Source organism: Dryobates pubescens, chromosome 14, assembly GCF_014839835.1.
Source record: "Dryobates pubescens isolate bDryPub1 chromosome 14, bDryPub1.pri, whole genome shotgun sequence".
Classification (NCBI taxonomy): Eukaryota; Metazoa; Chordata; class Aves; order Piciformes; family Picidae; genus Dryobates; species Dryobates pubescens.
Window position 1 is genome coordinate 14,742,824 of NC_071625.1, and position 24,304 is coordinate 14,767,127.

General features: G+C 44.8%; 1 protein-coding gene across 1 annotated transcript in view; it reads right to left on the reverse strand.

Annotated features, from left to right (window-relative positions):
* Positions 1-24,304, reverse strand: part of ADGRB1 (adhesion G protein-coupled receptor B1) — a 317,920-nt gene that overhangs the window by 38,681 nt on the left and 254,935 nt on the right. Inside the window, exons 22-25 of the mRNA XM_054167432.1 lie at positions 23,039-23,189; positions 17,387-17,456; positions 8,759-8,825; positions 3,287-3,372 (exon numbers count right to left, since the gene is read on the reverse strand). Coding sequence (XP_054023407.1) covers positions 3,287-3,372; positions 8,759-8,825; positions 17,387-17,456; positions 23,039-23,189 — 374 coding nt within the window. The remainder of the gene's footprint in view (positions 1-3,286; positions 3,373-8,758; positions 8,826-17,386; positions 17,457-23,038; positions 23,190-24,304) is intronic.

Sequence of the window (24,304 nt, forward strand, 5' to 3'; positions counted from 1 at the left end):
CCATTAGAAAGCCAATGTTTCCTGACACATATGATAACAGTAATTACAGCAATTTCTTCTGCTAAGTATAGGGCAAACCCCATCATGCCTCAAGTATTATTTTACAGGAACAGTTAGCACTAATGCTCTATAAATATCAAAAGGGTGAAGGTCATGAGGAGAGGGCCGAGCTCTTCTCAGTGGTGCCCAGTGATAGGTCAAGGAGCAATGGGGCCAAACAAGAACACAGAAGGTTTCACTTGAAGTAAAGGAGAAACTTCTTTCCTTTGAGGGTGATGGAGCAGTGGAGCAGGCTGACCAGAGAGGTTGTGGAAACTCCTCTGGAGGGATTCCAAACCCACCTGAACACCTTCCTGTGCAACCTGATCTAGGCATTAGCAGAGGGGTTGGACTAGATAATCTATGGAGGTCCCTTCCAAGCCCTGCCGTTCTCTGAGTCTATGACTCTAAGATTCTTTGATTCTATTTTGCTATGTTTTATTAGTGCCAACTGATATGCTTTATGTGTGCTAGGCTCCTCTTAGTGTTCAACAGGTTCCTCATTTTGTTCACTTTGTTGTGGGGTTTTTTGTTTGGTTGGTTTATTTTTTGCAACACTGAACCATACTTCTTGCCTCTGCTAAAGGAAACACAACGTTTCTTTATACCATCTCCTCAGATCCAAACATCTCCAAGGCCATTACTCATTCTAATTATCTTCAGATCTCCCTTCCAACACAGTTCCCAAACCCAGGCCAGAAGCGGCTAGCTAAAGGGAAGGGGCACCAGAGCTCTCCAAAGTGCTTCCACACTCTCAGCAGGTGCACTTCAACAGGAGAACAAAATCACTGAGCACAGAGAAGGCTTAAAAGTGCTGCACACACACACACGGACACAAAAGGGAGGGGGGGAGGGGGAGGGGAAGAGAAAAGAAAGAAAAAAATAAAGAACATCAGGAAAAAAAAGACCTTTTTTGTTTGTTTGTTTGCTTTGTAGGTTTTGTTTTCAAAGTACAACTGTGAGCGTGATCAATAACCAGCCTCTGTGTGTTAAATAAGGTCTAAATAAGGTCATTCTGTATGCGGTTTAGATCAGAGAAGGAGAGACTGAGAGACGGTCACTCTCAGCTGCTCTGCTAATCCAATAAACCATTTATTTCAGTGCTGACTTTCAAGTGCAATTACCTTGCTACAGCCTCTGCCTGCAGGTCAGGCAGTGTCTCGAGTTCTTCTCTTTGTGCAAAAGGCATCACCCAGAAGCAAGCATTCACTCCTTAGCAGTGGCTTTAAGCAACACACCCAGGTCACTTCTTCACATACCTGTTCAGCTGATGCCTCTGATCATCCAAATGTGCTTAAGCTCCTGTTATTACCGTGAGCACAACACTGCTCAGACACTGAGATTCCCCTCTCTGCTGCATTAAGGGATCATGATGCTTGACTGTGTCAACACAGGTGATAAAATATGAACCTTAACAGACTCCTGTGTTCTTCCTCTGTCTGGCAGAGTTAGACAATGGTTGGACTTGGTGAAATAAAAGGTCTTTTTCAACTGTAGAATCATAGAACTGCCTGGTTAGAAACAACTTTCATGATCATTGAGTTCATCCATAACCTAACATCTTCCTGTTAGACCATATGTCTTTTAAACACTACCAAGGATAGTGACTCCACCACTCCCCTGGGCAGCCAATGCAGAATGACCCTTTTTGGTGAAGAAATTTTTCCTAATATCAAGTCTAAACCTCCCCAGCTGCAAACTGAAACAATTTTGTGATTCTAGGATTTGAGCTTGCTTCTACCCTTAGGTTTGTTGCCAACACTCCATTAAAAACCACTTCCACCAAGAACTACTCAATAGTGTAATGGCAGGACAATTGAATCTCATCTAAACTTTCAGCCTCTACCCACTGAGACCCAATTTTAGAGCCTAAGGCTTTTGCAGCACAGCAGTGGATGAAGCAGCTTCTCTCTGTGAAGCCCAGAACTGCAGCATACAAGGAGACAGGTCTCCATGCTCCCTCCATTTTCACAAACAGCGCAAAACCTGAATCTTCTCCACCAGCCTCCGAGGGTTTTAGGCTCTGCCTGTAGCTGTGGCGGTGAGGCACCAGAACTCCTCCTGCTCTCCTTGTCTTTTTGTAAACAACTTCTTCAATTGCTGTCCACAGGGATAAATCAAACATCACCAAGCACACAACCCTGTCCTCCCTAGCAGCAGGTAAGGAGATAGTTGCTCGGACTGCAACAGCAAACCAAGTAAGACAGAGGAAAATTGTGGACTAACATCAGAGGCCAGGCTGACCTGTGCATTTGATTTGAGTCAGAGTGTCAGCATGCCATTTCTGTCCTTTGCTTGAAGCATAGCATAGCTCAGGGACAAAGTCTGAGCAAGCTACAGGCTTTTTTCTAGAAATGAAGATGAAAGGAGGTCTCATCCTGCTGGAGCCAATGACAAAATAGCCACCGTCAACAGAGTTTGGAAGTAACCCAATAGAGAGCCCTGCTGTCACTTCAGCCAACCCCTGGTGAGAGTAGGGTGTTAAGCACTGTAGAGTCAGTTCTTCCATTTATACTAGAGAGGAAATCAGGTAACATAAACCCCTGGCTTCAGGGATGTAGTTTGGGGTGGTGGTGGTTGTGGAGAAGATAAAGGATCTCAAGTGACATTAAGAATTTTCCTTGGGGGAGAGATCATACATCCATCTACCAATCTGTTCACTGAGAGACTTCCAGAGAACTTCAGGCAGCATCAGAATTTTTTCTGGTGGAAGAGGCATTTTTACTTACAATCCTCCTCTTTCCACATCCATCCATTTACTAATCTGTTCCCTGCTATCTCCCCAAAGACCCTTTCCTTGAAAGCATCACATACCTTTGATGTCTCTCAGCCATCTGCCAGCCATTAGACATGATTTCTTTCTTACACAGCTCATACCACATACCACACTCAGCAAGGATGACTCCCTCTCTGATCCAGCTGCTATCTCCAGGAGTTAGTGAGAAAAGTCACTTTGCTCTGCTGAATGTTTAGGAGGATACATCCAGCTAGGATTGAAGCCTTTTCAACAAAGAGATGAACTTCTAACCTTCCTCCATAGTAACACAGTGGCACTTCTTGGGTCTTTTGTCTCTCTGACAAGGCAGAGAGATTAAACCATCTGGGTTTTTTTTTCTTTAAATCTGTTTTTGCTCTCTTTGTTCACACCTCCAATCACTCTTTGCATTCCTTGCCTGGTTATTGATCACAACCTGGAGTAGGTTAATTTTTGTTTCAATCTTTACTTAGATGTATTGATAAGGCATACCCTGCCCGTTCCTTCAGTTTCTTATCTGTTATTCCATCTTTGGATACAAGTTTGTTAAAAACCAGAATGCCAATAACCATGTTCACCTGTTGAAAGAGAAACAACACACAATTTTGTTCTAAAGTGGGTCAAACTTGGTAACACAGAAGGAATGAAAACACATTTGGCAAGTTAAGTCTTCTCCATTTCTCCCGAAGTCAGGCATGGCAGTCTGACTTCTGCAGGCCACCACCCCTCCTGACCCTTTTCCACCCTGTCCCACCACCCCTGGCCATGCATAAGTGAATTTAGGAGAGAGGAATGCAGCTGGCAGCAGGTCAGCCTCCATGAACCGGGACAAGGCTGTGAAGTGCTACAATTACTGACAGGCTGTTTGAAGCTTGATACATGCTTGAGGACTGGCAAGGCAAACTCCAGGCACAAGAACAATTACTCAGGATAATACAAAGTGGCCCATGCAAGTGGTGGGTTGGCACTGACTACTTTCAAAAGAGCCTTCTGGAGGAATCCTACCAAAGGAAGCTACCAGAGGAAGATGGGGCAGAACTAAGACAGGTTGTCACATTTGTTGCTCAGTGAACCAGAACTGTTTTTATCAAAATAAGAGGTTGAGGGGCACTGGAGCAAGTAGAAACATCAGCTACTATGGTGAAATGTCTTGGGAGATACTGTGGATGGCACAACACACAGATTAGCCATCTAGTCATCTCCAAATAAATCCATGGGCAGAACAACTGCATGAAGCCCTTTGGTCTGCTCTATTAGGATAAGAGCATACACATTTGAATCAGCCAGGCACGAATATTCGCAGTGGCATATTGAAGTCTTGCAAAGTGATCCTGATATCATCACTGAGCCTTTCTGACTGCATTCACTGCTGCCAGCTGCATCTGTGTTAGAAATCTCATCCAAACCTCAGCAACCTCAGAATGTGAGCATGTTAGTGACACGTGAGCTCCACACTCTTCATGGAGGCACAGCAATGATGGTGGGAAAAGAGTGACACTCTCCTGGTTTTGCTGTCAGTGAAACACCTGCTCTTGGTAGAATGATGTATTGGATGCTCTTTTGCATGTGGAGCTTGTAAGGAAATGTTTAAGGAGGTTGTAGTGAAGTGAGGGTTGGCCTTGTCTTTCTAGCCTCAGGTGATGGAATGAGAAGAAATGGCCTGAAATTGTGCTAGGGGAGCTTTAGATTGGATATTAGGAAAATTTTTCTTTACTGAAAGAATGGCCAGGCATTGAAATAGGCTGCCCAGGAAGGTGGTGGAGTCCCCATCCCAGAAGGTGTTCAAAAAGCATGTAAACACGGCACTTCAGGACACAGTTTAATGGCCACGGTGGTCACTGATAGGCAATTGGACTCAATTATTTTAGAGGTTTTCCCCCAACCAAAACAATTCTGTGACTCTATTGTATTATAAAATTCAGAGATGTGAAACATCATGTTAGCTGAGAGCCTTGGTGCCTGAGACCCTTGAAAGGCGGTTCTGAGAGACAGCTAATACACCAAAGGAAGGGAGATGTCTGCTCAGATCAAGCCTCCATCTAATTGCCTACGTCGTCCTCCAGAATGAGCAATATTTTTGAGTTAGAATTGCTGGTTTCAGCATCGCATGACCCAGCTCAGTTGGCTGGAGTTCACAGCTGGGGATAAATGGAAGATCTCACAAATAGCAGTTATTTTCTTTTGCATCAGCTGCTGGGTCAGTGGAGTACTTTCCACAGCTGTGAGGCCACTTCTAAAGCTCACCATGGTATTGTTTCAGAGAAACAACACTGGCAAGTCAGACATAGCAACTCAGCCAAGGATCAGCAGGAAATCAAACCCAAGCTATGTGCTTGGAAAGAGAGCACTTTCAATTCACTGATCCTTCTTCACTGGGATGGAGGCTGCTGAGTGCAAGAAAGACTTTTCTTTAAGGTGCAGCAAGGCAATAGGAAAGGTGGGGTTGAAGTGTGGTGTGCTGCATCACTCCTGGGGCTGACCAGGACACAGTGTGTATCCACATTCGTCTCTCACAGGGGAGATGACAAAGTGCAGTCCTTCAATTGCAGCTCTGCCCTTGTTTTAGCAAATAATTCTGTTTTATCCACTACGAACTATTTTTATTCAGTACATTAAGCATCAGGAAAAATTTCTTCACTGAAAGAGTGGTCAAGCATTGGAAAGGGCTGCCCAGAGAGATAGTGGAGTCACCATCACTGGAGGTGTTCAAAAGGCATGTAGATATATCATTCTGAGACATAGTGTAGCGGGCATGGTTCTACTAGCTTGACAGTTGTACTTGATGGTCTTAGAGGTCTTTTCCAACAGTAATGATTCTAGGATTCTATGACCAGCATCCTATGACTAACATGATCCTGCTCTGATCTGTCTCCATTTCTTTACAAAGTCAGGGATATAATATGGACCTACTTCTAGACATGGCCACTCCTCATGACAAGCAGTGTAGCTTTGCTTCTTTTGTCTCTGCGATGCTCTCCAGAAGCAAGGACACAAATCTGAGACTCAGCATTGGAGAAAACCAAAACTTAATGACTGATGCCTTTCTGTCCTCACTTCATGCCATGAGCTTCTCACTTCTCTTCTGGAGCAGAAGAGGCTGAGGGCAGACCTTGTTGCTCTCCACAACTACCTGAAAGTAGGTTGGAGTGAGGTGGGGGGGTTGGTATCTTTTCCCAAGTAACTAGTAATAGAACAAGAGGAAATGCCCTCAAGTTGCACCATGGAAGGTTTAGATTGGATATTAGGAAAAATTTCTTTACTGAAAGAGCGCTCAGGCATTAGAACAGGCTGCCCAGGGAGGTAGTGGAAACACTATACCCAGAGGTGTTAAAAAATGTGTAGACATGGCACTTTGGCAGATGGTTTAGTGGCCATGATAGTGTTGGGTCAGTGGTTGGAATCGGTGACCTTACAAGTATTTTCCAACTCAAACAATCCATAATTATATGATTCTAACCCTCTGCCTTCAACTTGCACAGTTATCACCAGGTTGCTTCATCTGAGCTAGGTGAGTAAAACTGCTTGCAGAAGCTCCACATTTCAATATCCTAGGAATTTTAAGGCTAAAGGTCAGAGCTTTGCAGCTGTTCAGGGTTTCTGGACTGACTGCAAGTTGCAAATGTTGCTGAAGCTGCAGATCAACTGTCTTAAGAATGCTATTTTGAGTAAAGATATTTTCCAAGCCGAAAGCCAAAGGGTTGGGTTTTTTTCCAATGAGGAGAATAAGGAAGGGTGTTGAAGAAGGTGGCTACTACAGGGAATAAATACATCATGTTGATAGGAGAACTGCAGTACAGAGGTCTGAACATGAAGAGAAACTTCTTTACTTTGGGGGGTGAAGGAGCACTGGGGCAGGCTGACCAGAGAGGTTGTTGAGTGTCCCTCTTGGGAGAGATTCCATACCTGACTGGATACATTCCTGGGCAACCTGTTCTAGGTGGCACTGCTTGAGCAAGGGGGTTGGACTAGATGATGTCCAGAGGTCCCTTCCAACTCTTACCATGGAGAACAGGCAGCTGTCCAGTTTTGTAGACAGTGCATGCTGGAGAACTGCCTGTTCAACTTCTGTCTCTGCTAAAAGCCACTGGGCAACTTACTGAGCTTATCTGCTTCCCAGGTTCCCACTAAGAAAATGGCTTTCTGCTCTTCTCCTTCCCCAAGCTTCACAGTGCTCCTACCAACTTCAGCCAGAAATGAGTCAGGTAGCCTAAACTAGTTATGTAGGCTCTCTCCAGGTACCAGTTAGAGACAGACAACCCCAGAGATGATTTATCACTTCCTAGGATCAACTGTATGAACCACCATTTTCAGGTGTTGACCTCTCTGTAAGGACATTTCCAGCTTTGAGTGAAAATGGAGATGCCATATGGAAGCAGGCTCATGTGTTTTTCCTAAGCTTTAAAATTGCTAAGGAAAGCTGAAGGATCATTTCCCTTGCTGTTGGCACAACAAAAACAAGATGGCTTGAGGCAGCAGATTGACTGCCCCTCCTCTGGGTACTACCAAAGCTCCCTCTCTCCTAATCACTGCTGCCTATTGAGCAGTCAAGCCACTGAGCCAAAGCTATCAGCTGTCATGTTGTTGGGGCAAAGATCTAGATCCTCTGAAAGCACTAAGCCAGTTAATTCTCCTGACAATTATCCTGGCTATAAAGAAGCCCCTGACCTCTACATTAGTGAGGGAAATCCAACTATCATATGCCTACAGAGTACAAACGACTGGTTGCATGAAAATCTGCTTATCCCCACTCTTTGTTAACTGTTATCTGAAGGCTCAGCTATGTGCTACAGCCCTACACTAACGATCTTAAGTGATACAAGCTTAGAGGAGGGGCAACTGCTGATCTGTGTCACCACGATGAAATGATGGCACCAAGGTGGTTTGATGTGCAATGATGGCAGTGAGAGTAGAGGTGTTAAGATCTTTTGTGTAGTTATTGTCCTGTAAGCCTGCTCCTGGTGCAGGGTACTTAACCCTCGGGCACTGCATGAAACAAAATTCTCATCTGAAAAAGAAATTCAAAGTGTCAGCTACTCCATTCCTGTGGGACCATCCAGGGCACTTGAGACTTAGGGGACATACAGCAATTCCCCTGGATAAATACTGGGCTGGAGAGAAACTGCTGCCTGTCACTTACGTGTAGAGCCTCAAATGTGGCATTAAACCCACCTGAAATTGCTGCAGGAGGGATTTCTTTGAGGCCCAGGAATTCTCCAATTCCTTGAACCCTGGCGGTCGATATTTCTCATGGCCACTGAAGGTTTAAGAGCAGGGAAGCTTAATGAAAGATATGGCATCTCTTGAGTGACACCTTCAACTCAAGTCATAACTGGCCAAGGCTGGCTTTGGTGCTGTGTTGGAGCCAAGGATGAAGGGACAGCAGGGCAGACTCCCACCACACATGAGCTGGTGGGACAGAGTTTAGAAATGTTCACCTTAATAATGCCATCTCTTTGAAGTAGGAGCAAGCATGACATTTTTATGGTCACAGAGGTCAACCTGGGCACTGATTTGAACACCTCCATTTCACCTATTAACAAGAAAGCTGCCCACATGCCCTGGCTGTCTGAAAATGACCAGAAATAACTGCTGGCTGTGGAGGCACAGCCTGGTCTGAAAGCAACCAGTAACAGCAGTTTCTGAAGGAGTCAATGTCAGAGTTTTCCACCATCATCCTGCACTTCCATCCAGACAGATCAAATGCAAGGTAAAGCATTAATCAGATGTCTAAGGCATTCCAGAGAGGAAAGAGGTGGAAGGCTGAGAGCTGAGGTAGTTTATATTTCAGAATCAAACCCATCCCAAATTGCTGACTTTGCTCTGTGTTCCTGAAGGAGAAAACTATTCAAACCAATAGTGGAAAATCAAGAGGAGCACTCTTGAGTTGAGAGAATGAGGAAAGCGTTATAAGAAGAAACAAAATAAATATATATATAGGTATAACTTTCAGCCAAGCTTAAATACCAAAACGACAGCAGCCGCGGGTCCTACGAAGGCATAGAGAAGACCTCCCTCTAACGACAGCCAGCAGCTGGAAAATGAAGAGAGAGAAAAGAAAGTTACCCAGTAGCTAGCATCACCAACAGGCACATGTTCGCTCCTTCTTTTGGTCTGCAAAGTTCATCCTGGGAGGTGATACCCCAGGGCCAAATATAAAGGTCTCAGACTTCCCAGCGAGCAAGTTTTGATCCCTTTTCTCCTGGACTTGCATAAAGGCTCATTTGCCTGGGGGTCTGCCTGCAGAATGGCATTTGACCGTTGACAGAGGAACTCATGCAAAATTCATCACAGACCAGGTCATGGAAGCAGTTGCATCAGTTTGCTGGCAAGATGATGCTCTTGTTCTACTCAGTCAGGCAGAAGAGTAGAAACAGTGGAAATTGTCCCTACACTCATGTGCTAACCACTGTAACTGGATTCCCATTTCTTCTCCTAAATCCTCACTTTGAGCTTGCTGCCATGGAGAAATTTCACAACACTGCAACAAGGTGGGAATTCACAGCGCTCCTTAACTGGATGCTTGTAAGGAATGAGCTGAACATAAGGTGCATGGTGTTTTCACAAACCAGCTTTTTCCTTCTCCCTCACACCACATAACCTGAGAAGGACTTCTCCTTTCCTCACTGACCATTTGTGGAATTTAGGTTCTTAAACTGCCTGGCAGCTCTTCTGGCTGATATCTGCCCTGTTGGTTCCTGCCACAGAGCCAGTCACTCTTGCTGACCTTTCTAGTCAGCAATGATCCAAGCAAAAGAGTCCAGGATGACACACCAACATTCAATCAGATCAACATTCAATCAGATTCATTCAACCAGTTTTTCACCATCCAAGTAAGCAGTGCACCTCACCCAGAGGGAGGCTTCACTGGGGAGATGAATCCCATAACTCATGCATGAATATACTTCAGGTGTCCCCACAGAGGTCCTACTGCACCATACATTTGCATGGAGATCTCACTGCACATTGACATTCCCATAGTGAGAGAGGCAGGGGAAATCTCAACCCTCTTCCATCCTCAGAGCTGAGCATCACAGGGTGTCTGGATAGACCACAAGGATTTTCAGGCTTGAACATAAAGTCAGGAAACAAACACTTCTTCACTGTGAGAGTGACCGAGCACCGGCAAAAGATGAGCAGAGAGGTTGTGGAGTCTCCATCTTTGGTGACATTCAAAAGCAGTCTGGGCATGGTCCTAGGTGGCCACCTCTAGTTGACCCTGCTTGAACAGTGGGTTGGTTGGATCAGACAGCCCCCAGAGATCACAGAATCCTAGAATGCTTTGGGTTTGAAGGGACCCTTGAAGGTCATCTAGCTGAACCCTTCTGCAGTCAGCATAGCCATCTTTAATTAGATCAGATTGATCAGGGCTCCATCTAGTTTGATCTTGAATGTCTCCAGGCATGGGGCCTCCACCACCTCCTGGACAACCTGTTCCAGTATTTTACTACCCTCATTGTAAAGAACTTCCTTCTAATGTCCAACCTAAACCTACCCTCCTCTAGTTTAAAAACATTGGCCCTCATCCCATCCCTTCACATCTCAATCAGTTTGTAATTGTGTGACAGTCACAAACAGAGCAGTACTGGAGCTGAAATTTCCCTTTTGTGAGGAATCCAGCAATTCAGAGCATGAACACATACCCAGGTACTTCAGGGTGAGTCAAGATGCAAATGTTACACTTTGTCAGCAACCACAAGGAAAGTTTGCATGCTTTGACATCTCAGAAAGTTTCAGCAGTAAACTACCATGGATTGACCACAGGATAAGAGCAGGCAACCACAATGGAGCAAGGACCTTCTCAGAGCTCTTAACCCAGCTAACCCTGCAGTAATTCAGTTATGTCTCATTCCACATCAAGCTGATGTGTGGCCAGAGGACAAGGGAGGTGATTCTTTCTGCACCTCTACTCTGCTCTTGTGAGACACCACCTGGAGTGCTGCACCCATCTCTGGAGCCACCAACACAACAAGGACGTGGATCTGTTGGAGAGGATACAGAAGAGGGCCACAAAGCAGATCAGAAGGCTGGACCACCTACAAGGATGGGCTGAGGGAGTTGGGTCTGTTCAGCCTGGAGAAGACAAGACTTGGGGAGAACTTGCAGTAGCCTTCCAGCACCTGAAGGGGGCTAACAAAAAGCTGGGGAGGGACTTTTTATAGGGGCTTCTAGTGACAGGAAAATGGCAATGGTTTTAAACTAGAGCAGGGTAAATTTAGATTGGGCATCAGGAAGAAATTCTTGCTATGAGTGTGGTGAGACACTGGAACAGGTTGTCCAGAGAAGTTGTGGATGCCTCATCCCTGGAAGTGTTTAAGACCAGTCTGAACGAGGCTTTGAGCAACCTGGTCTAGTGGAAGGTGTCCCTGCCCATGGAAGGGGGCTTGTAACTAGATTAGCATTAAGGTCCCTTCCAATTCAAGCCATTCTATGATTTTGTAATTCTATGATTCTATGCTTTTCAGAATCTCCTGGGAAACAAAACCTTCCTGGAGACATTTACATGTTGTTGATCATCCTCATATATTTTTGTCTGCATTCTGACTTGCCCCCCTGAAAAAGGTATTTTTTTTCACCCCGAAACACAGACTATTTGGGAAAACAAACAAACAAACAAAAAACAGCCACCAAAACACCCCAGGTATTTCCAATTGCAAACTGAAAGCAGAACATTCTGTTTTTCTCTGAGGTCTGTATCTGGTTTCCACATTAAACCTGTAATGTGCTACTTTCATCAATTCTTGTTTCTTCCTAATAGCCAAATGCTCAGTCACAAACTGAGCAGCTGGAATAATAAAATTAATGATCAGCTGGGGAGGGAGACAATAAGAATGAAGCTTCAGAGGGTTGCAAAAATTATAAGTCTTTCTAAATGCAAGGAGAAGACAAAAGGAAGCACAGAATTATAGAAGGGTAGGGGCTGGAAGGCGACTTCTGGAGATCATCAAGTCCAACCTCCTTGCCAAAGGAGAATCACCTAGGGCAGGTCACACAGGAAGGTTCCCAAATCCCAGACCTTTCCTAGAGCTTTTTCTCCACTGCTCCATCCTAATTTTGAGACCATTTTTCCCAGGGTTTATTCCAACTGTCAGCTGAAGAAAGGAGCTGACAATCCTGCACTCCAATTAGCCATGAGGACTTGGTGCAATGAGGGTTGCCGTTCATGTCAGGTCCCTGGCAGCCCCTCTTCCCATCTGAGCATCAGGCTTACTGAAGGCAAGTTCACACATCACCAAGCACTGGTCCTTATCCCTTCCGACTGCCTGACCTTCCTGCCACACTGCTTAATCAAAGCATTTCCAAGGCTGTCAGAGGTGATGGCTGACAGCAATGGAAGAGAAAGGGTGAAGTGATATCCAAGAAGGGGAACTGACAGCAAACTCCAGCAATATATTAGTCTAGTGGAGATGCTTTTAGCCTCGTGCCTACCAGGCACAGAAACATTTGCATTTTGTGAAGAGGTTCCCCAGAACTTGCCAAGGGATCTCTTCACAGATCTCCTAAAGAAAATTACCACTGGAAAGGGGAAAGTGAATGGTTTAACTACACTCAGCAGCTCCAGACTGCTATTTCTAAGCAGTGTTTCCCCAGCTGACAGCAGCTCTTGTGTTCAAGGCAAAAGACCTCTTTGCAAAACATCTGATCTTTTTGTCAGTCTGCCACAGCAAAGACAAGAGATGGATGGCTTTTGTCTTGGTCCTGCAAAGAGCTGACTTCCACCAACACCTCCTGACTGCACTCTGCCAGCAACAACAGTCAATGTATTTGAGTATCTCAGACTGCAGCTGGCAATCGGGGCTGTCCCATCAGTTTTAATTTACAGATTAATACAGAAGCTGCTGAGATATTTGAGCAAGTGTAGAGTCCTACACCAGCAGAGGTTAGGGAGTGACCTACTGATAAGCAGATCTGTAGAGAAAAACCTAGGAGTCCTGGTGGACCAGTTCACCATGAGACAGCAATGTGCTCTTGTGGCCAAGAAAGCCAACGGTATCCTGAGGTGCACTAAGAAGAGTGTGGCCAGCAGGTTGAAGGAGGTTGCTGTCCCACTTTACTCTGCCCTAGTGAGACCATATTTGGAGTATTGTGTCCAGTTCTGTACTCTTCAGTTCAAGAGAGACAGGAAACTACTGGAGACAGTCCAGTAGAAGCTACAAAGATGCTGAGGGGCCTGGAGAATCTCTGTGGGGAGGAAAGGCTAAGAGACCTGGGACTGTTTATCCTGGAGAAGAACAGCCTGAGAAGGGATCTAATCAATGCTCAGCAAAAGCTAAAGGGCGAGTGGGGACAGTCTCTTTACAGTGGTGACAGAAAGAGCCTAAGGGGCAACAGGCACAAACTACAACCCAGCAGGTTCCACCTAAATCTAAGGAAAATTTTCTTCCCTTTGAGGGTGCTGAAACACTGGACCAGGCTGCCAAGAGAGGTTGTGGGGAGACTTTCAAAGCCCCCTGGAAAAATTCTTGTGCAACCTGACCTGGATAACCCTGCATTAGTAGGGCAGCTGGACTAGGTGATTTCTGGAAGTCCCTTCCAACCCCTACCATTCTGTGGTCCTGTGATTCTGTGATAGCTGTGTGTGACAGTTGCAATGACACAAGAGGACCTCTGGAAATTTGCCGGATCTTGATACTGCTTTCAGATAATTTCTTGCGGGCTTTCTTGTGGGGAAGGATATGAATTCCCAGCCACCAGCCTCAGTTACTCAGCTCAAGCTTTAAGAGGCAATTTGTCAAGTTTTAGAGGAACAGAATCAGTCCTTGGGAGTATCTGCTAAAAGGAGAGCTATTATTCAGGCATTCAGACTAATATAAGGAGGTGAGCAGTGATGGGTCCTCTAGACCTTCATTATCTCTAAGACTTTCTTAGATACTGGAAGCACAGCCTGTGTCCTACCTTAGCAGGTCTCCAAACAACAACAAATTCTCATCTTCATCCCATGTACAAAACAAAAAAGAAAGGACAAAGCTGGGTGAAATCCTGCTTAGGACCCAAGTAAACTACCCTGTCGGAGGTTCCTCCCTTAACTTACTCCACAGCAGGCATACCCTGCAGATGGACACTTTCACTCACCATGACACAGAGACATATTATGCATTTCACACTGGCCATTCCATCAGCTGTGCCCTGAGAATCTGAAACACTGCAGCAGTTGTCTACAAAGGTTGCAGCTGACCCTAAAATAATCATAGAATCAGTCAGGGTTGGAAGGGACCACAAGGATCATCTTGTTCCAACCCCCCTGCCATAGGCAGGAACACCCCACACTAGATCAGGCTGGCCAGAGCCTCATCCAGCCTGGGCTTAAACACCTCCAGGGACGGGGCCTCAACCACCTCCCTGGACAACCCATTCCAGGGCTTCACCACTCACATGGTGAAGAACTTCCTCCTCTTGTCCCGCCTGAATCTCCCCACCTCCAGCTTTCTTCCATTCCCCCTAGTCCTATCACTACCTGAGATCCTGAGAAGTCCCTCCCCAGCCTTCTTGTAGCCCCCTTCAGATACTGGAAGGCCACAATTAGGTCACCTCAAAGCCTTCTTTTCTCCAGACTGGACAGCCCCAACTCTTTCAGTCTGTCCTCATAGGAGAGGTGCTCCAGCCCTCTGATCATCCTCGTGGCCCTGTGATGACCATGTCCTATAGATGGATGTTAGGAGTTTTTTACCACTCTGGGTGAAATGAGAAAAAATAAAAATAAAAACTGATGCTGAGTGTGAAATCTTGTGTTCATCTAAATACCAGAGCTCTACTTTGTCTTAGTGCCCATCTCCACAAGAACACTAATGGGTGCTAATGCACTGCTCTTAGGATCCAGGAACTGCAAGGATGGAAGAAGCTTTGAAAGACACTGTGAAGTCCCTGGTGGTTTATCAGGTCAGGTCTCTTCCTCTGCTTCACAGGGAGGGATATGTTGTGGTTAATATCTTTCTTTCCTTCTGCAAGATAGAAATATTTTGCCTTGAAAGTCTTCCACTACCCATTTGAGTTGCCCTCTGAATGCTCTATACTAACTTCAAAAAGGCTAAAAGCACTTCAAGCTTTGCAGCTATCTCACACATTTCTGCAACGGCCAGAAACCAACAGACATCATGGGACAATCTTCGAACCTCTATTCTGTTTATATGCCTTTAACATTAGTCTTAAATTTAGGTCTAGACAACCTCAAGTTTTGGAATTCAGCTCTGAAATTACAGCTCTGTAATTTGCACTAGAAAAGAAGTAAAGCCAAGGACCTCCCCACACATAAATGTATGAGGGCTCTGATGCCTTTTGAGCAGGAAAATAGCGATAGGTGTGAATGCAGAGCAGTCTATTGGGATACCCTTCCTGGTTTGGTCTATGTGAGTATGTGTTTCATGTTTTAAAAAGCACCAATCTGCAAATGTACCTCTCCTTATGGCAATGCTCAGCACCATTTTATGCTCAGCATGACAGCTCCATGCACCTTGCATGAAGAGGGCATTCATGCTGCCTGGGGTTGAGATACTGGTTGAGTACACGACTACATGCTAGTTCTGTTTAGCTCTTGCTCTTCATAAAACCAACAGCAGGAATTACAAGAAGATGGCAGCATTAAGAATGCCTGATGGACTCTTTGTGGTTGAGAGGAACTCTCAGTCCTCTCATGGCTTTGCTGGGTCTCACCAGCTTTATCACAGTGCAGTGGTTGCAGTGTGGAAGGGAGACAAAAGAACTGAAACTGCAGTTGTCCCCTGATGTTTTGGTGACAAGCACCCTGAGAGCAGAGCTCTCCTGCTGGGAGCTCAGGAAACCCTCCCAGACCCCAGGCAAGCAGCCAGCCTGTCAGGCAGGCAGTATCCAGCCTTTGGGTGCAAGGAGCAAAGGAATCTTTAGAGTTGAGAGCAGGGTCACCTAGAGCAGGTTGCCCAGGATCAGTATGTCCATGTGAGTTTAGAATCTCTCCAGCAAAGGAGATTCCACAACCTCTCTGGGCAGCCTGCTCCAGGGCTCCAGAACCCTCACAGGAAATAAGTTTTTTCTCATGTTCAAATGGAACCTCCTGGGTTCCATTTTGTGCCTATTGCCCCTTGTCCTGTGACTGGGCCCCACTGGCCCCATCCTTTTAATCCCTACCCTCTAGCAGCATTGATGAGATCCTCTCTCAGGCTGCTCTTCTTCAGGCTAAACAGCCCCAGGTCTCTCAGCCTGTCCTCCCCACAGAGATGCTCCAGTCTCATCAGCATCTTCAGAGCTTCTGCTGGACTCTCTTCAGCAGTTCCCTGTCTCTCTTCAACTGGGGAGTCCACAACTGGACCCAGGATTTTAGATGTGGCCTCACTAAGGGAGAGGGGGAGGAGACCCTCCCTCAACCTGCTGGTCACATTCTTAATGCACCCCAGGATACCATTTGCTTTCTTGCCCACAGGAGTACACATTGTCCATCAGGAACCCCAGGTCCTTCTCCACAGAGCTGCTTTCCAGTAGGTCAACCTCTAAACCATACCAGTCCATGAGGACATTCCACCCCATATGCAGGACTCTACACTTGCCTCTGTTGAACTTCATTTTACAAACCCACCTTCCAGAGCCCTCTGGATTGTGCAGTCATTTAAAATGCAGTTATTGAGATAGCAAAGCAAATGAAGAATCCTGCTGTCTTGGTTTAATGTTCTCCTGCTATCAAAAACCCTGGACCATTTGGTTGTGGAGGTGCAGAATATGGTGGAAATTGAGAAGGAGCAGAGATTGCACATGACAATTGTCAGTGGACATATTGAACCCTCACCTGTTGCTAGTCTCATTTCCAGCACTTGTGTTAAACATCATTAATGTAAATACAAACCACTGGCCAGGAACACTCTGGATAATGATGGGTTGCAGTAGGGAAGGGCTTGATTTATTGTTACATAAACTATGAACTTTTGGTCACCACTATGCATAAAATTTCTAAGCTATTTTTTTTCTTCATTCAGTGAAAAAAAACCAACTCACTTCCTTTTTCTTTCTTTTCAAAGTTATAGTAATGCTCAGCTCTGAGTGATGCCAGCCTTGCCTTAATGTATTTTTCACCTCTGCCCAGTCTTCCTCCAGTATTTCCACCCTGCCTTCCTTCTCCCATTACACACAAATCAAAGTTTCTTAGAGGCAAATCCTGTGGAACTTAGGAAACAGGCAAAGTCAACTTGCTTTCAAAACCTTGCTTTGAAAAACTCACGCTGCTCATTTTGGTGCCTAAATCTGAGCTGAGCTCTTCTGAAAACCTGGGAGCTGTCAAGCAAACCATTAATTCAACACAAAAGGTATTTTTGATTTTTAAACATCACAAACTTAAAAAGATTTTTCACATTTCACCCTAAAAAACTCTTGAATAATGAGGTACATAAATTAAAGTGATGTTATCTGTGCAGAAGTTAAATCTAACTAGTCTTTATGAGCTTCCTTTTAGAGGAACACACAATCCACTTTGGCTAGCTGATGACTTGAGAGGACAGCATGGCTTCATCCCCTCTCATCATCCCAGCACATCAGAATTTAGCTCCTATTCTGGCTTCTGCAAGTCTGTGACTAGATTTGATAATAAGGACATAAGTTGAGACAGGAAGAAAAAAGACGAGGAGCTCCTTTACTCACTAGTTCACGGTGCCGTACCCCTTGGCTTTCGTGAACCCCACAGAAATGGCAACCACCAAGGCAGGGAGCCCTACAGAAAAGAAACAAGAACATTGGTCATTTAAGTGTATGTGCACCTCTTCTCCCACTCAACTGCATAATATACCCCATTCTTCCCAGTGTTATTCTAGCACCCAGTCAGGTCTTTGGCATGATTGAATTGAGGACCTTCAGAGCCAAAAGCACGAACTCTTGTTACCTCTGCTAATGAAGTAAAAGTCATCAACTATAATCAGCTCATATCCTGCTGTGGTCTCAGCAGTTGTCTGGGGACTGACAGTACGTGAAGATGCATAAAATAGATTTATTTTATTCTTAGGTACACAGACTGCCCAGGAATATATGAGTGAGTCTCCTGAAGATGAAATATTCAACCACAACCCAACTCAAAGAATCTAGCAAGGAGATGACAAAGGGCTACAGTGGCTCTTTGACACAATCATAAAACTGTTTTGTTTGAAACAGACCTTTAAGATCAAGTCCAGCTGCTAATCCAGCACTGCCAGGTCACCACTAAACCATGTCTCTCAGCGCCACATCTGCATGTGTTTTAAATACCTACAGGGATCGTGACTCCACCACTGCCCTGGGAAGCCTTTTCCAATGCTTACCAACAACTCAGTTCAAATCTTGCCCATATGAGACAGAAAAAGAAATGCAAATTGAGCTCTCTTAAACAGGTCCCCTAAGTCCTTGGGCCACGGTCTGTAATAGAGTAGATCTCTCTGAACAGCAAGGAAAAAGAGCATTAGATCATCAGGTCTTGCTGCAAACCAGGATACTCCCTCTCATGTCAGAGACCTGCTCCCTTTTGCTGTCAAAAAGGGGAATAAAGTAAGAGAAATCGGCTGCCTTAGAGGGGACACACTTCATTACAAGTGTTGCAAAGGATGAGCAAGCCAGGCCACAGCTGGGACACCACAATGTGCAAAGTACATCTTCAGAGCATCATGAGCTAAGGATGCCAGCACAGGATGTCATTTCAGGTGCATAAAGGAGTGAAGCTGCAGCCTCAATCTTACTTCTAGAAGCTTCCATAAAATTAGAGAGAGTACTGTAAAGAAAACTTAATGGTTAATGTGCAACCTGCTGGTTGCCAGCCCAAAACTCATGCAAACTGTGGAAACTGTTTGGTCTTTGAATGCCTAGGTACAATCAGAACTAGCAAAAAACAATCTTCCTAATAGTCCTGATCCACCTTAGCCCTGCTAGGATAAACTGCTCAAGGATCTACAGAGGGGACTGGGTACTTTTCTGGTTCACTAGCCCCAGCCCAGCTCTTCCCCTTTCCCTAAAGAAATGCCTGGATATTGCCTGGTAACATCTGGTTCTTTGGCCATGGAGGTCTTCATGTGGCTTTTTATAGCCCTCCTCCCTGTGACATGATGAATTAAGCTGTCTCAATGCTAAAGATGGGCAAATCCCATTAAGAATTATTAGGATCAGTAGCCAGCTAGGATTAGTGCTTCTTGTCAAGACCCTAATTCATGTGTTGTAGAGGTCACGGCAGGTGGCTGCAGAAGACACTGTAGATCGAAGGGATGTGCAGACACAGCATCCAAGCAATAACTCTGCTGGCAAGGTGGTCACTCAGCAATACAAATCATTGCAAGATTGATTAATAGTGAGAGTCTGCAGCCAGCTGGGAGAAATAAGGCCAAGTTGGCTAGAATACACAGCATTTGAGAGCTATCAGAAATGAAAGGTTTCCTCTTTCCATATGAGATTTCTAAGCACAGCTCAAATTTATCAACCTTTAATCTTTTCTTCTCTCCCTCTTTTCTTCTCTCTTTTCTTCTTTCTTTTCTCTCTTCTCTTCTCTTCTCTTCTCTTCTCTTCTCTTCTCTTCTCTTCTCTTCTCTTCTCTTCTCTTCTCTTCTCTTCTCTTCTCTTCTCTTCTCTTCTCTTCTCTTCTCTTCTCTTTTCTTTTCTTTTCTTTTTTCTTCTCTTCTCTTCTCTTCTCTTCTCTTCTCTTCTCTTCTCTTCTCTTCTCTTCTCTTCTCTTCTCTTCTCTTCTCTTCTCTTCTCTTCTCTTCTCTTCTCACTTCTCTTTTTTTCTTTTCTTCTTTTTTTTTTTGCCTCTCCTCTCCTTGCCTCCACTCACCGCTCCTCACCTCACCTCTCCAAGCCTCTCCCCTCTGAGCCTCTCCCCTCTGAGCCTCTCTGAGCCTCCCCTTTCCAAGCCTCTCCTCTCCAAGCTGCTCCTCTCATATCATGGGTGATATATTCACTATGATGCCATCAATATGGCATGCCAGGAGAAGCACATCAAGAAGCCACATGTGAAAGGGCATTTTCAGGACTATAGATGGATGCAAGAGGCCTTGTGAAAGAGGAAAGTTGGCCAAGACTCCACCAAAAATAGTATCTTGTTCTTCACAAAGTGCTTCTCTCAGACGTGATAATTATGCAGAAATACAGACACAGGCTGTGAACTTGTCAGCTTGCAGTGGCTGGCTTGGACCAAGCCTGGGTAGAAGCCTCAGCTTCTGCTGAAAATGAATCTGTACAAGCAGAACTTGCTGAAGATGGTAGCTGTGCCATGGTAACTAAGCCAAAGAGCATTGCAACGAGGGATGATACATTCCTCCACCTTGGGAGAGATGTTAATGGTCTAATCACAGGTAGATATGATTAGGTTAAAAAACCAAAACCAAAATCACAGAATCACCAAAATGTTTAATTTAAAAAAAAAAAAAAAGTTTTATTTGAAAGGAAGTTATTCCTAACTGCTCTATTCCATATGGTGGTTGTGGTTTCTATCAGGTTTCTGAGCAGTCATTCATGGCACGCAGTCAGTGCCAAGGTTTTGGGAGCATTCTGCAGAAAGTGAATTTTACATCCAAATAAATTAATTTAAAAGCTGTTTCAAAGAGCTTTGTATTGCCAAGTCAAAGAAGAATCAGGTCACGTCCCACCAGAAAAGACTGCCTGCTAATAACTACCAAGAGCCATAACTAGATTGGATATTAGGAACAATTTCTTCACCAAAAAGGTTGGTCATGCACTTAGGACAGGCTGCCCAGGAAAGGTGTGGAGTCATCATCCCTGGAGAGATATACAAGATGTGTAGATGTGGTGCTGAGGAACATGGATTAGTAGTGGACTTGGCAGTGTTGGAGTAACAGTTGGACTTGATGATCTTGAAGTTCGCTTCCAACCAAAACAATTATATACAACACACACACACACACACATATATATAAAACAATTATATATAAACTTTTATGAACAAGTGAAGACCCACTCAGAGCCTGAGCTGTGGCAGCATTAACAGTCCAATTTTGAAAACTATAACATGATTGTAAAAAGACTGATAAAATACTTTTTTTGTTTGTTTTACTGAAGGCAAATCTAATGACTGAATTATTTCTAGGGAACACTTTGTCTGTTCTAAATCAGAGAATCACAGAATCATTTTGGTTGGAAGATGCCTGTAAGATCATCAAGACCAATCATCAACTTGACACTACCAAATCCACCACTAAACCATGTCCCACATGTCACAGAATTACAGAATCACCAAGATTGGAAGGGACTTCAAAGATCATCAAGTCCAACTTGTCACCACAGACCTCATGAGTAAACCATGGCACCAAGTGCCATGTCCAATCCCCTCTTGAACACCTCCAGGGATGGTGAATCCACCACCTCCCTGGGCAGCACATTCCAATGGCTAACAACTCTCTCTGTGAAGAACTTTCTCCTCACCTCAAGCCCAAACTTCCCCTGGCGCAGCTTGAGACTGTGTCCCTCCCATCTACATGGCTTTTAAATATCTCCAGGGATGGTGATCCCATCACTTCCCTGGGCAGCCTGGTGCAGGGCTTGACAATCCTCTTGGTGAAGAAATGTTTTCTACTATCCAATCTAAACCACCCCTGATGCAGCCTGGGGCTATTTCCTCTTCCGTTCCCTGTTACTTGGGAGAACAGTGCTCTACAACCTCTTTTCAGGCAGTTGCAGAGAGTGATGTCTCAAATTAAATAATAATAAAAAAGATTAAATCTATAATTACCACAAACTCTTTTCTGAAAAGGCAAAGTTGCACATCCAAGAGGAGGACCAAAAAAGCAACCAGGGAATAAACCTCACTTCTGATGAAAACCACTGTAGCTTCAATGAGCTACAGCTGACAGCAGCTGAGAACTTGGCAGACACATCCAGAACAAGGGCTTAGCAAAATGCTAATATGCAAAGGGGGAAAAGGGGGAGAATCAGCCCATGACAAAGTGAATTGTGCTAATTATTTCAGATTATGCTCTTTAAAACGTATTTTCGGCCTCTCTCCTCCTAGAAGTGCCATTAATCCCAGCTCCACAGCTGAAGTCTAGGATGTTAAATATCGGAAATTCTCTTGCTGCCTTAATAGACGAGAGTGATCTTCATTTCTTGTCCCAAACTACTCCAAATGGTTATTATGCATCCTTTATCAGCCAGTGCATCCTAGCCTGGAGATGACTACATTTTCCTAGCAGTGCAAATTATGCTTCCACACATGTAGGGTGGGTGGTTTTTTTCCTTCCTTTATTCTGCACAGACTACAAATGCGAACGCTGCCTATCCAAAATTCCCTTGGCTAACACGCCCATCTGTTCCAGGTTTTGCAAATCAGCAAAAAAAAAATATCAAAAATCCCTTTTTATTACCTAGAAAAGCTTTAGTCTGTTGCATTTGATATCCCTGATGTTCCTTGAGTTGTAGAGTGTTTGTGGATATACATATGAATGAATACACACAGGCACGCACACAGCCCGGGCTTGGCAGAGATGTGGCCATGCTCCTGCTACATACAAACACTTTATTTCAATAACACAATTTATTTTCCATCGTAAGCAAAAGCTAGGAGTGAAAACTTAAAGGTATGCAGGTGCTGGAACGAGGACAGCTCTTGATGTGTCGGGATAAATCACATCAGGGTGCTTGGTAAGCATCAGAAACACCTTGCCTGAGGTGAAATACTAGAATTCAGTAGTAAAATGAGACACTAATCCAGCTCAGATGCAGAACTCCTTCTCCCTCCCTTTCCTTGCTTTTTGCTTTTTTTCTACTTGCTTGTAAGCAACTTTTTGTTCAGTTGCTCCTTTCAAACTCACACTTTTGAAAGCTGAGGTTATGGGGTTTTGTTTGTTTGCTACTACAGAATGCATCATTTAAGGCTAATAAATGAAACATTATGGCAGAGGCAGAGGGAGAAAAATTAGTTACAAGCATCTGCATCAGTCTCACAGTTTACTTGTCTACAAAAGGCCCTGCTGCCATGGAGACGAGATTTCAGAGCTTGCTTCACTCCAGGTTGCACATGAAGGAGACAGAGAGAGAAAAGGAGAAAGCAAGGAAGAAACCCAAACCCAGTATACACCACCCCCATCATTCCCTTTGAAAATTCAAACCCTCTCAACTCATCTATTTTGTGTGACCCTTGGGCGCACTGGGCGGCAGGCAGCACTATCTCTTTCTCATGCTATGTGTAACCATCTCAGCTCTTCTTGGCATCACTGAAAGGCTTGCAAGCACCTTCTGCCAAGCCTTCTGTAATGGATCAGCTTTGTAGCCTGGACCATCTCTAACCCACATCCCAGGGAAGTTGCTCCACAGAGCCAGGATCCTCACCCCATCCGAGACACAAGAAGCGCTTGCGGATGATGCGGTTCCGTAACCGGCCCGTCACGGCCATATAGGACTGCCAAGCCTCGGTCAGCACCCAGCAGAAAGAGGAGAGGAAGAAGAAGTGCAAGAAAGCCGCCACCAGCGTGCATATCACCTGGAGAGAGGAGGAAAGGAGGACACGTGAGAGGAGCAGCAGGCAGAGAGCAGCGTGTAGGAGAGTAGAAAGCACAAGGGAGATGCTTCCAACCCCAGTTCTGGAAGGCAAGGTCACAGAGATCAGGACACAAAAAGACATTTTAAGAGAAGACAGCTTCTCCCACAAGCTTTGACCTATCAATGACCAAAGCATTTGCTTAAAATTTAAGTACTTCATGGCAATCAGCTGCTCTTAAGCAGGAGTTCTATGATCAGCACATAGAATGACAGAACATAGTATCAGGGCGTGGAATGGACCTCTGAAGGTCATCAAGTCCAAACCCCTTCCAAAGTAAGTTCACCTAGTGTAGGCCACATAGGAACATGTCCAGGCAGATGTTGAAAGTCTCCAGTGAAGGAGCCTCCACAACCTTTCTGGGCAGCCTGTTCCAGTCCTCCATCATCTTCCGAGTAGAGAAGTTTTGTCCTCGTGTTGAGGTGGAACTTCCTGTGTTCCAGTTTGTGTCCATTGCCCCTTGTCCTATCATAGGCACACTTTTGCTGATGTCTGAACCTAGATCCCTTCCTGGTTCTTTAACAGCTTCAGCAAGATATATTTATTTTCCAAATTATCAAAACCATTGCCACAATCCTCTCAAAGAGGACAGAACAGTAAGTAAGCTTGCATTAATCTCAGCTCTAAAGATCTGCATCATGTCATTGGCAGCTGTGCCAGAGAAACTAAATCAGAGGAAGGCAATTTAGATGTCAGGGAAGGACTGCTGAGTGAAAGAGTTAATCCATGATGAGTGCAGAGTGAAACCATGGCTACTGCTAAGGACTGCAAACATGAGTGGTGTGCAGTTGTCCAAGAGCATATAACTACTAGGAGACGGGGGAGAAAGAGAGAAAAGAGTTGGGGAGGGGGGGGAAGAAGAAACTACATTAGAAGGAATGTCATAATGGTGAGCTCTGCTACTCTGTAGGGAAGTCTCTCGAGGGAAATTCAGGGAGCTTAAGCCATTTAAAATTAAACTGGGGAAAGTACTAGCAAATGCATTATGAAGAACAATCCTGTAGTGCCAAGGAGATGGACTGGAAAGCTGACAAGCTTGTCTTTGTTTTTAACTCAGT